The sequence below is a fragment of the Branchiostoma lanceolatum genome, chromosome 8, assembly GCF_035083965.1.
Source record: "Branchiostoma lanceolatum isolate klBraLanc5 chromosome 8, klBraLanc5.hap2, whole genome shotgun sequence".
NCBI lineage: Eukaryota > Metazoa > Chordata > Leptocardii > Amphioxiformes > Branchiostomatidae > Branchiostoma > Branchiostoma lanceolatum.
This window is the reverse complement of record NC_089729.1, coordinates 20,305,082-20,317,986: the sequence shown is the minus strand read 5'-3', so window position 1 is coordinate 20,317,986 and position 12,905 is coordinate 20,305,082. Positions and strand designations below refer to the sequence as shown.

The following is a 12,905-nucleotide window of genomic DNA, read 5'->3' as shown; positions in this document are numbered from 1 at the left end:
GGACATAGTCCATTGAATGAGAGAATGGATGCAATAATATGTTATCATGTCAATCACCAAACATTTCTATAAACATCTGGAGGCTCTGTAAGGGACCTGTGTTCTGCACCTAAGTGTGGATGTTAAATGAATATTGCAACCAAGAAAATAAAGCTGTACATGTGACATTTTTATTAAGGAAAGGATTGTCTGATTCAACATATCGAGTGGGTCTTTTATTAGGCGACGAATTCATTAATCGACTAAGCAAAGTTGATATGCCTATAAATATTTATAAATGCTGTCCATTTGTCATGTTAGCATCTGTTTGATATGAAAAATCCACTGGAAGACTGATATGGTCCAGATGATAGAAATCTTTTTCAGGACTATGACAACAGTTGTATTCTTGACAGTTTCTTAATATTGGAGCAGCCCATTTGTTTTCATACTGTTGACAGACCAATCAGGACAGATATGCGGGGAAAAGTAACCCCTTGGCCCATTCACTGTTCAAGACTAATGGATTCGATTATATGCCGTGATAATGTTTTCTGGTGTACATTGTCTATAGCATCACACCGGACGACTCTTGCTAACCTTGACTTGCAGTTGGCGCTATGCCGTAATGCCGCTCCTCTTGAAATCACTTACTGGGGGGTTGTTTGATTTGCCACTCGTTGGCAAACAGTGCATAACAGAGTTCATTTGTCATGTGGTAAATCAAAGTTATTTTTGGCAGAGGCATGTGGCCTTCGCACTCTTGTTGTTAAGGGCTTATCCTGCCCCCCGTGGAATGAGATAAACCCGATGCGGGGATCATTAAGTGGCCCGGTTGTTGTTGGGAGGGAGCCAGTCTGCAGGTGCTGGTCCCAAAGGTAGTCTCCTCGTGTCACGTACCACACCATGCATATACCATTTCAGCCAGTGGTCTGACATCTGAAGCAAATAAGAAATAAAACAACACAGTTAACGACATATTATGTATCGCAGAAAAGCACAATGGGAACAAGAAAATTTAGTCTGGCTGTTTTAAGTCCTAGTCTTTACTTAAAATACGGTAGGACAACATTGGAACCTGCGGTCTCAAAAATGCTTGCCTCCCATTCGACACTTATTTTCTTTGGTGAACTTTACGAATTATTTTTTCCTTTATAACTATAGCTGAAACAGTAAACACAAATTCCGTCACCAACACAACTATTCTACATGGTTGTTCATGACCGAAGTCTTGTGTTGTGTTTATTCCTATCAAAGATTTAATAATGCAGTGCCAATTGGAGAACTACGAAGAGTAGAAACTTACCTTAGGATGAGAATTTCATCTGATGCCTTTTGCAGCCAGCTCTTCCCTCACTCGTCTGAGGTAGTCTGGGTCCGGGTATCCATAACTAACACAGACAATGATGACAGGATAAATATTGTTATTAAACCCCTAAGTGAGATCATTGCCATGCTAACATATCAATTTATTTGTAAACATGGCAATATCGGCAAAGGCCATTGCATGATGAGCAAAGATTATTGATAGGATGATTTGAGTTTGTAATTTGATCAAATTCTAGTATGACTCCATATCATAAAACAATGCCGGCTTACCTGCCGTCGATGCTGCTTTTATGATGAATATCATTCCAGGTCACGACATCGGTTTGACCGGTGGAAACGGAAGTCCCGACGGTGAAGACGAGCCGGTTGTCAAATGCTGTCTTCAGGAGCTGTAGAATCTCTCTTCCCTCTTTGTTGTCGGGCAGGTAGGCGTGCCTATCCGTTCCCGTGTATGGTCTGCCTGGATTCGGGTGGCAGTGCTGTGAATATAACCGAGACGGATGTGTTTTATATGATATATGATAAGTTAATTACATTTTTTTTCAATATAAAAGTATAAGGAAATAAAATAATCATTTTGATGCTATTTACACTAGCATGTTCTTGATGAAAAGACAAAAGGATGGCCATGTTTTCAAATTACGCTTTCACTTATAATAATTAAGTAGATCTAGCTTCAATTTATAATTGCAATGGATCTATAATGTCAGCCTTTTTTCATGATTGTGTACACAATTTTCTCACCTCCTGAGTTCCGCTAGGTAAGTGATAGTGAATTTGGAGACTTCCACACTCAGGGTACCCTGGAAGAAATTGCGAACTTTCCCAGACTTCCATTGTCCCCCCTTTTGGCTGATCGCCTTTCAGGGCCTCATACTGGTGGCCACAGGTAGGACATATCGATTTGACCCGAAAAGCTGTTTTGATACATTTACTGCAAAACTCATTGCCACAACAATCGAGCTGTCTTGGATCAATAGCTTTGTCCATACAGATGGGGCAGTCTTTGCTACTGATGTGTTCAAATGGCTGAGCCACATCGTAGTTAGGCGGAAGGCAGCCACTGAAGACTCGCACAAAAGCACGGTTGACTTGGTCATCGATGTTAATGAATTTGATGTGACGGAGTGTGTTGTTGTGACTTGGAGACTGGGCAAACGTCAGGGTCGCCAGCATAAGTTGTTTTGCACAAACGTCTACCGGCACGCCATAGATACCTGGACATAATACGAGTCTGCACTTAGGATTGTTCGTAGCTAAAAACGGTATCTAAACGGATGCTTGTTATCAAGAAATGAGACCTATGGCATAAGCTGCATAATCTATGTGTAATGAAATGGTCTCAGCTTGAGCTCCAAAATATATAAATTATAAATGTATGTATATAATGTATATTTATAATAGATATATATTATGAGTTAAAAAAAAACAATACCATAGTATGAAAAACCTGCTTCTAGACTTAAGCTCTGATTTAAGAACTTTTTCCAAACATCTTTCGAATTTGTAAGCATATTCATCTGAAATAGATATATCAGAGTTACAAATATCAATGAAGTACTCCTACCTGCACTGATAGCTGGAATGGCGATGGACGTGGCTTGGAGTGTGTTGGAAGCGTACTGAAGAACATTAGTCAGGGTTTTACGTAGCTGTTTCTTCACATGTACAGTCTCTCTGTCGCTGTGACTGTCCCACATCGGTCCCACCGTGTGAATGACGTGTTTACAAGGCATATTACCAGCTCCTGTGTGCATCGCTTGCCCGATATATAAGCTACCTTGGCTCTTCACATAGTCACGGGATTCCCCCTGAATCCTCCTGCCACCGGCATTGCTGATAGCGAGGGCCACGCCACCCTTATGGTCCAGTCTGTTGTTTGCGGCATTGACCACGACATCTACCATTTGGCGTGTAATGTCGCCTTCATGAACGCAGACTGTGATATCCCCAATTGTCCCTTCAAATTGTGTGTCTTCAGATGTTTCTACCGTCCGAGCATTAGGCCTTTTCTGTTCGTGAGCCATGTTCCTTTCTCCGACGTCATCTACATTTTGTTGTATCAGTGAAGTTTTAAGGAATGCTGTGATTGCATTCTTTACGTCATGTTTAGATCCATAAAAAACTTTTTTAAAGTCGTCGTTGAGACAGTTCTTGACAAGAACACTTTCGTCGGCGTTGGCATTGAGGAGCGCTTTGTTTAGAGTCTGTATCGTACAGTTAGGAATCTGGGTAAGGACGTGTATAGTGTTGTCTATGGACAGTTGGTCCGAGATGCTCTGGTACAGGTCCAGAAACTGGTCACTGGCTCGATCCACGTTACCTTTTCCTGGTGCGTTTTCCCGAAAGATCACCCTACTTGACTGCGGCTCAGTGTCTACCACAATTACAACGTTGTTACTGGTACGAATGTTCTGAAATTCCTTTTTGTGTACCTTCTGCATAAACTCTACTTTCACAGGGTCTACTTCAATGTCTGTTGTGTGGACTGTTCCGCTTGTTATCTTTTCTTGGGCATCCCCGCCAGTAGCATTGCCATTGGCTAGTTTGTTCGTCGTGTTCGGATTCTGTGCGTTGTTGTTGCTTTCTTCTTTGTCGCCGTCGATGTAGTTTTGTATACCTGGTGTCGCCACTGTCGCCATTTTGTTTATGGCCCTTGTCTCTTGCCAACTATGCAGTTTGCGATTTTCTCCATCAGGTCTAGAGAAATTTTGTTTCGCCTTTTCGTGTACACTCAAATCAATTTTTGGCGAGATCATTTCAACTCTTTGGCAGTCAGCATGATAACCGTTTTCCCCCTTGACCTCAGACACGGCTGACATGACCTGTTAGCCATAGAATAGCAATTAGGAACATCTATAACAGCAAATGTACAAAACAATAGTGCAACGTAGTTTTTGGAGCATTTGTAACAGTGCTTACTAATCTTGCCCAATACGGGCTAGTGCATTGGGCTGGATAACTATCATAAAGATTAGTAAAGTTGTGATAAATTCCACCAAATGAACGTAGACGAGCACCACTGATCACTGAGAATACAAAGAATATATGTGAAAAATTGAAGCATATCTATATAAAAAAGAGTATATTCCGTAGACAACGAAATAACATCCTTTTAGTATGGATCTTTATTTGTTGACAAAATTATTACCTGTACTTTGTTTTGGTCTTTGTCTTCCATATTGTCAGATGACTATGTAGTATCTTGCAGATTGAGCGTGAGAGTTTCTCCATCCACGTGATGAGACACTTTAAGGACTTCTTCAGCGACTAAATGTAATCAAATAACGGAATAAGAGTGATGCGGTCAGATGTTATAATTATTACCAGTCGTTTATATACGTGTAATTTACCCTGTGTTGTTTGTAATATAGAGCATTATGTATTGTATTTCTTTTTATGAAACGTCAAGCGAACAAGCATTTCGTTTATAGAGGTAATAAGACGCCAAAAATAGGTACTCAATCAACTGGGTAAAATCTTGTAAACAGTGGATGATGGCTGTTTCAAAATGTATCCAGTCACTTGAGTAATTTTTTTTGGCGAACAAGCATTTCATAACTCTGTTTCCTTTTTTTTCTTCTTTGAATAAAGAAATGTAGAAATATATATGTATGTGAAGAGAATTGCACTCTAGGTAAATGAAATAAAAAGTGCTTTACCTTGTCGCGACTTGAATTCCACAATCATGTTATCCCAACCGTCTCGTGTCATAGACTTGATGTCTGGTCCATAGTTCTTTTTAAAATAACTCTTCAATTTAGGAAATTCGATATTAAAGTCCCTTACGAGAATGGAACTACAGTTGTTCTGTCTTATTTTGATTCCTTTGCCGGTCGTTTTTGGCTCGTCAACTGTCGCCCTTGCCCAGCACATATCGTCCTTTCCCGTTGCATGCTGCTGTCCAGAATCCTCTGTGACCTTTAGATCACCGTCATCGTTGTTTTTGTTAACAGTATCGACATAAGACGCCGTCTGAGAATAGCTTTCCATGTTCCCTTCTTTGGACGGACTGGAGCCCATGGGTAATTCTTACATAAGATACCTGTACGAAAATGTTTCCAGCTCGAGATATATATATGAACAGCGAACACACACAAAATAGTACACATATGCTGGTAAAGACAGGAATGCAGTGTTACATACGGGGTCTCTACAAAGCTGCCCTTTCGACCCTCTTGGTGTATGTACGAGTTCAGCTGGCGGTCGTACGGAACAACATGTTTACCAGCAAAAGTGCCGACGTGTCAGGTACGTGCAGGTGCCACAAAGGTTGCTCATGCTGTGTACATCGTGGCGCAGCTGTCAATAAATTGACACTTCAAAGCCTTGGTTAATACTTTATATATGACTAATTTGTTTGCTTCGTTTAATGGTGGCTGATAGTTTGATAGGGTTTGTATTTTATGACATTTGAACACACAGTGGGGGACCAAACATGGCGTCGTCCTAGACAACCGGCTAGCACAGGCCAAAGCTACGAACAGGAAGGAAAGGAATTCCCAAAAACGTGAACCGTACCTGGGGATACGCTTATGTTGGAGTCCATTTGTTCGTATGTGAGTCGACAGATATGGGGAGTGCAGCTAGCACGGCGGACAAGCCCGAGGACGGCCCACCTACCGTCACAGGTAGTGACCTATTCTTAAAGTATGGGTATATAATGTGTATAGGTTTTGCCCTCAAACGACCAATGCATATTTGCGGCTCATCTGACAGCATGGGATCCAAACAGACCCGATAATGTTTACTTCAGATACTTTTTCGGTGACTCCTTTCATATAAGTACTCTTTCATGAGAGAAATTTTGACATTGCTAGGTGCAAATGATTGATGCTCATGATCATAATTTATGCACAGAGAAGGGACTAGAAATACCACCTAAATACCTCAACCTTACTAATTAAAAAAGAATTGATTGGTTTTTCAAAATAAATACAATAAGAAAACCATCCAGCAAGAACCGATATTGTACAGATAATGTGAAATCATATATAATAATGATAATCACAGAAGTTCAGTGTAAACAATAATGATAACATAAATTTCAACCGGCAGAAATCGAAATGTAATGTAACAACAATTTAAGGATTTCAACATGACAACAGTAATAACAGAAGTTGAAATGAAAGAGGAACTTAAGCATATACACAAGATAATCAGCCGCATAAAGTGCCCCACTTCCCCAGGTGCCTTTCCTCAGGACTATGTGATATTCTATCTTAAAAAGAAATGAACATATCTCAGAAAAGAATCAAAATTCAACGCCCCCAGATTTTCTACATCTGTATATATAAATCTTGGCTAGAAATATTATTAGATTTTCAATGGGAGGAGTTCCAAAGTACAAATTACCAGAAATAACATAAAATCTATTCAAAAGTAAATATTAAGCTGTTCTACGGTAATACCAGGTTTGGACTCTGTCGCGAAAGAGGGTCAAATTTGGACATTCCCGAAAGACATGGAGGTAACTTCTTCTTTATTGAGTTCCATTAAATGTTTTCTTAATGCAAGTGGAATATTTTGCCGTGTCTAAATATAAATGATCAATACTCATTACCATAATTTATATACAATTTTGAAAAACGCAAGTTGCAGTAAAATTTTCTATAATTCAATGACTTGTTTGTATGTACGTTCATACTTATACCAGATACATGTTATTTAATGAATAATAACAACAGAATAAATGTTTTGAAAATATTTTGCTGGTGTCTGTTTGAACCCAACTTGACCACGCAAATGCTTTTTTTTGTATGACTTCTACAGCATTGAGTCAATAACTCCGATAGAAGCCTTAGTTGGTACAAGACACATATACGATCAAACTGATTGAAAATGTCAAAATTGCACATATAAATATTCGCTATGGGCTACAAACGGATGTTTTGGGGGGTTAAACTGTCCTGATTCTACGAAAGCTGTTAAATTGCTTTTAAAACCTGTTTACTTTAGACGGTGCCGAAGGTGACGATTGTGTTTTGTTCTATGGGCTAAAGATGAAATGAGATTACAAACATGTTGTGAGAGTGAATGTAACAGTAGGATTCTATGCATAGTGCAATATACGATGATTGTATTATGACTACATTTACTTTAGGCCATGCTTTAGGACATTGAGGCCAGTGCCATTCTTTACCGTTATGTCTATGATACTTACTACATCGAACTACAGCTGTGACTGTAGTAGGTGTAGTACGGATTTGCGGCACTACACATACCACAGTACTTACAGTCCTGTGTGTGTGTGTGTGTGTGTGTGTGTGTGTGTGTGTGTGTGTGTGTGTGTGTGCGTGTGTGTGATTGTGGTAGGACTGTGTCATAGATTCATTTATAACAGATGCATAATTTAAACCAATATATGCAAAACCATCAGGCCCCTTAACGATCTAGTCCGCCAACAATATCTAGTTTGGGTATACTCGTTGTTGACAGCCGAATGTTCACTAGGTAAGGCTACACCAAGTAGTATTTATGGATGACGTCCGCGCGCGCATTAATTTTGGCCTGTTCCCAGAAAAAAAAGAATTCCGCTGCCTGTAACTATGACCAAAGAGTTCCTTTTTAGTATGTTTCTGCAGGCCTGCAAAATCAATGGTATATGGAAATAAACAGGACAGGACAACAACTGCTGTTCAACTGCAACTGATTTATTCAAATTGTTGCTGTTTTCCTTATGAACAAAGGAATTGTTAGCTGTTACACTGTCTTCTCTCATTCAATTTGTGTCCTAAGATGTGTCGTTGACTATTATATTTCAAATCTAGGTATCTTGTTTTTTTCAGCCCTTCTTGTCTTTTTTTTTCGCGCTCTCGCATTAGATTTAGGGTCTCCAAAGGACGTCATCCATAAAAATTACTTGGTGCAGCGTTATTAAAATGTGCGTTTAGGCTAGCCCTCTGAGACTTAAACACTAAACGTATGAAATTAGCCTCTTTGCTAATCATGCTTGTCAGAAATTATTAAAACTCGACTCATTACAGGGAAGTTATTGCAAAATAGATCAAATAAGCTGTACGATATCAAAGCAGTCGTGAGGCTCAAAGGCCCCCAAGAGAATGTACAGTTGTTTAGATGTATAGCATGTGTAGTAAAAACTATCCTCACATTCTTAAACATACAGCTGGGCCCCACGAACAGCCTTCGCACGGCCATGGAGATGTACCGGGTCCAGATGACAGGCCTCAATGTCGAGATGAATATCTTCTCGGTAAGATATTGTCTCAAGTACTTCATTAGACAATATGAGGTTACAATACAATCTTCAATGAGTTAATGTTTATGCATATACATATGTGAACGACGTGAATGAAGTGCCAGGTTGATGAAGCTGATAGGGAGATGTTAAGACATAAGTTGTTATTATGAAAGCTTTTGATATTCGCAAAATGTTTCGAAATGAAATAGGATGTAAGAATCGCATGCCGCGGACAACAAAGATTCCCTTATAAGTAAATACATAAGCTGACAAACCATTCTGGTCTAGAACTAAATTTAACACTCTTTGTAGATTGCCTAAGAGGGTAGTATGGGGTAGTGAAATGTATTTGCCACCTGCAATAGCCATCTCATAATCCTATCAAATTCATTTTGTTTTCTTTTCTTTATCAACAATTGCAACAAGACAATACATAGTGGAGCGCCACGCAGAAAAGCTAATGTTGCAATTCATTTTGATCTTGTGGTTGTTATTTAGATCAGAGTTAAGTGATTTCACCTTTTTAATACTTTATACTAACGCAGCTCATGTTGTTCGCAGAAACTCCATCTATCGAGGTAGTTCGTAGCGGGACGATGTCGTGTAGTACGGACGCCTTGAAGAAGTATTTTTCCAACAACAAGAGGTCAGGTGGTGGCAAAATCAAGTCCATATCCGAGGATGACGACTACTACGTAATCACCTTCGAGAACACAAAGGGTAAGTTCAAACCAGCTCACATTTCGAAGTGCGCATGTGCAGTGTGATGCATTGTTGGTAAATATTAACGGATGGAACCCCTGCCATACTGATGCATCAAACTGTGAGCTGGCTTATAGAGATATACCAAACACAAAGGAGACATTTACTGGTATTTTCAAAATTTAGATTAAATATGATAACTGATATTGATATCTGTTACTGTTTGCGCTTAGAAACAAACATTCAGAAACAAAAGATAGGCTGCACTATCATATTAGGTGAATTTGTCGCTTTGTCATTAAGACATATTTACCTATTTTACCGGTGAGCATGAGAAACCCGGTTCTATCTTCTGGAATTGATCATAAGAATGACTACTCCATATCTTGGATGTTTTGTTTTTTATGTTCAACAGAAGCTCAGGATGTGCTATCACGTAATCACGTATTGCAAGGGACACAGTTACAAGTTCACCATCGCAGTAAGTATTTTTGTGTCAACTCGTTCAATGTCGTTATTACCCTGCCCTAAAAACATGAAATCGTTCTTCTGGACAACCTTTCAGTGTTACATAGCTTTCCAATTGGTCACTAGAAACGCCAAAGCACTTTTTTAGAACTACCTTGCAATTCAAAAGAAAAATGAATTTTGATTTTAATCTACATATTTGACTTTTTTTATGAAGTATTCGTGTAATTTGTATCATAGTTTGAATACATGACCTATACAGAATTGGGTTATTTGAAGTTTACAAATACTATTGCATAGTCGGTCATCATTCATCCCTCCCTATGTATCCTGTACACATCAGTTTAAAAATGAATTATCTCTGCTTTAATTTTCATGAACTCTACAGAGAATCCAACGGTCGAAGTTATCACAGACGGGACTATTGATGAGGAGCGTCTGAAGGTTTATTTCACCAACACTCGTGCCTCTGGTGGTGGACCGATTGAAAGAATTAAGAAGGACCTTAACGGCGTGTTCTACATTACATTTCAACACAAGCGAGGTGAATATGTGTTTTCTGGACTGCTATGTGTTAGTCCTTCAGTTGAGTCCTTTAATGCCAGGCAAGGGACATGTATGTCCTCTCCCCGAGTATGCCTGACAAATGTTGTTGGAGTTAGATGATTCATTGTTGAAAATGATTTTTTTCCAGCTGCTGTTGATGTAGTTCAAAAACCAGCGCATTTCATTGAAGAAAAAGAAGTTATTGTCTCGGAGAAGCTGAGCCTAATCGATGCCAAGATCCTTCTTATAAAGGTAGAGATTTTCATTACATCATACTTAAATAATGATAGACTTCTGTCACTTACTTACTTTGTTTACTTGCTAATTGAAAAAAAAGGCTTCATGGCCATACTTGAGCGTTGGCTGCGGACTAGGTACCTCCATATGGTGCAGTCCTCTCTATCAGCTGCTTACTCTGTAACTAGCTTTACAATTATAACTTCCAAGCAGATGTGCGTGAGCTTTGTCTGTTACAGACTAAAAAATCATTGATGAACCTGCCTGAAGATCACATGCCAATGTAAAGATAAAGCACAAGAACTGTGAAATTTGATAAGCGTAACGATTTTTTATATGGAATTGCTCACACGTACATTAATCACAAGTATTGTATTCAGTTCATTTGTGTTGTATAGCATCATCGTACATATCGTTATGTCTTTCAACACAAGGATTTTACTTACCAAATTTTCAAGAAGTCCCCCTGTCTCCGACAGAATAACTGTGGACCCGATTGCTCTGAACACGCCATGTTCGGAACATTTGACGTAAAAAGCGAGTCAAAGAAGGTTGATCAAAGCGCCCCCGTCCCGGTTCAAGTTAGCTATCTGCTATACATGGACCTATCAACCTTCATCTGGTTGGGGCGGGATCGTTGGCGACTATCAACCGATTTGACATGATGCACACGTCACACTTTCAAAAATTTGCATTTTCGGACCAACTGGGTCCTCAGTTGTTCAAAAAAGACTAGAGGACTGGTCGACAATTCGGTCAGTCAAATCTTTGTGTTGGAAAACAGCTTGCAACGTATCATAAACTAAACATTGTGCAGACCAGAGGTTATGATATCCCGAGACATCTTCCTTCGACTGTTATCATATTCAACACTTGTACCCGTTACAAATACAGGGCATTCCAAAGGGCTGTACGAATAGCTTTCTCCGGGACTACCTGGAAGGGTTAGAAAGTGCTGGAAACAGGCTGTCCATTGCCGGGGTTTTCAGGGGTGAAGATACGTCCATGGCGGTGGTGTCTCTGCTCCTTGGCATCGGTAGGCTGACGTTCAATAAACATTTGTCAGCCTGTCAGTCAAATTGACATCCAGCTCCACTATCCTACCTTATCCCACCCGAGCGACTGAAAAGGGAAACTGGTTGTAATTTATGATCAGAATATTCCTACAACAACCGGATAAGTGTTAAGAATGTGTAGATTCGTGCGTGTGTAGGAATATTGCGAATAACAATCAGTTCCTGACTGAAACTCAACGCATCAACTTTTTCATGGCAAATTCAAACTGCTCTCCAACTAAAAAGATTGACCCGCCGTTCTTGCTGAGATAAGGTTGGTGCGCCTTGATATAGATGGGCTCCTTAACTCCGCTCATAAGTAATCGTGTTCAGTATCCATAATTTCAACGCCCTCTAAACCTGTGCTACCTGGGAATGAATTGGATTAATATGAATATGCTGTGAAACCTCTGCTGAGGATGGAGCACCTAGTCGTTTGTGTTCTAAGCATTTTGTTTCCATAACAACGAACGTTGTGGTGCCACGGACATGCAGTTTTGTTTGTGTTTGAACATTCTGGATACCGAACACGAGTCATTTGTGAGGAGAGTAAAATATGCCATCCGAATCATGGAGCACCAATCTCTTTTAACCGGGACGGGGCGCGATATTTACTTCCAACAGCCTCTAACCCATCACTGACGTCGCACGTGCATAGTCACGTGTCCATGGAGATGGAGAAGACTCAGTAATTTGGAGACCCTTTTAATGTTTGAGAAAAGTTTGAACTCAGATGAACCTGCATGCATTTACGTTTTATTTTGTATGTTAGATGGGAAGACAAGACGTCGGATGGCTAAGGAAGTTCAAGGGAAACCTCTGTCAGAACATTTTGTCTCAGTCAGCCCCATGGTCATCACCAGGAGTGTGCAACTGTCGGGAATCACAAAGAGATTCACTCAAGATCGGCTCCTCAAATACTTTGAAGACATGGGGCAAAGTGGGGGAGGGCAGGTACTGGACATCACCACTGACGAGCAACAAGGGACGGCCATTATCAGATTCAAAGACCCGACAGGTAAGACTTTTACATTGTCATTCATCTTTCTAAAGTTGCAGGAAAAACCTCTAAACTATCATTTGCTCTCATCCAAAGTCTAGAAGCACGCATGTAATTGCCAATCTTAATTGTAAACAGAAGTTCTCTACAGAGGATCTGTACATCGACGAATTGTAACACTTAATGTTTTGAGTTTCGGACATTTGCGTACATGTAGGCCATGTAATGTTTTCAACCATGTAGTTCTGTTTCAGTGATGTCTAGTGATTATGATAAGCAACTGGATGAATTTTCTAACGGGTCAGACGTTTTAAAAAGTGTCTTTCATCAGTGACTGTGAACATAAGATGGCTTATTGAAACGTCTGAATCTTTAGAGAACTTATCCT

At 39.8% G+C, this 12,905-nt stretch overlaps 2 protein-coding genes across 2 annotated transcripts; one reads left to right on the top strand and one right to left on the bottom strand.

The window, feature by feature from the left end:
• Positions 1–148: 148 nt before the first annotated feature.
• LOC136440899 (uncharacterized) lies at positions 149–4,098 on the bottom strand. The gene is made up of 5 exons (XM_066437063.1): positions 2,876–4,098; positions 2,053–2,525; positions 1,579–1,787; positions 1,286–1,370; positions 149–918 (listed from the first exon to the last, which is right to left on the bottom strand). The coding sequence occupies exons 1-4, from the start codon at positions 4,065–4,067 to the stop codon at positions 1,301–1,303; spliced, it is 1,944 nt and encodes a 647-aa protein (XP_066293160.1). The 5' UTR covers positions 4,068–4,098; the 3' UTR covers positions 149–918; positions 1,286–1,300.
• A 1,626-nt stretch (positions 4,099–5,724) lies between these two features.
• Positions 5,725–12,618, top strand: LOC136439570 (protein mono-ADP-ribosyltransferase PARP10-like). Its single transcript, XM_066434989.1, has 8 exons — positions 5,725–5,939; positions 8,435–8,521; positions 9,071–9,229; positions 9,627–9,692; positions 10,068–10,223; positions 10,374–10,477; positions 11,357–11,498; positions 12,290–12,618. Exons 1-8 carry the CDS (start codon positions 5,882–5,884, stop codon positions 12,616–12,618), a joined length of 1,101 nt encoding a protein of 366 aa, XP_066291086.1. The 5' UTR covers positions 5,725–5,881.
• Positions 12,619–12,905: the final 287 nt, after the last annotated feature.

Bases quoted from the DNA above. Each gene is read 5' to 3' on its own strand.
- LOC136440899 (XM_066437063.1), bottom strand. From the start codon at position 4,067: ATGATCTCGCCAAAAATTGATTTGAGTGTACACGAAAAGGCGAAACAA. The intron at 2,526-2,875 runs GTAGGAGTACTT...TATTATGTCCAG, and splicing joins CATTCCAGCTATCAGTGCAG to GTATCTATGGCGTGCCGGTA. The intron at 1,788-2,052 runs GTGAGAAAATTG...TTATATTCACAG, and splicing joins TACCTAGCGGAACTCAGGAG to CACTGCCACCCGAATCCAGG.
- LOC136439570 (XM_066434989.1), top strand. From the start codon at position 5,882: ATGGGGAGTGCAGCTAGCACGGCGGACAAGCCCGAGGACGGCCCACCT. The intron at 9,693-10,067 runs GTAAGTATTTTT...TGAACTCTACAG, and splicing joins GTTACAAGTTCACCATCGCA to AGAATCCAACGGTCGAAGTT. The intron at 10,224-10,373 runs GTGAATATGTGT...ATTTTTTTCCAG, and splicing joins TACATTTCAACACAAGCGAG to CTGCTGTTGATGTAGTTCAA.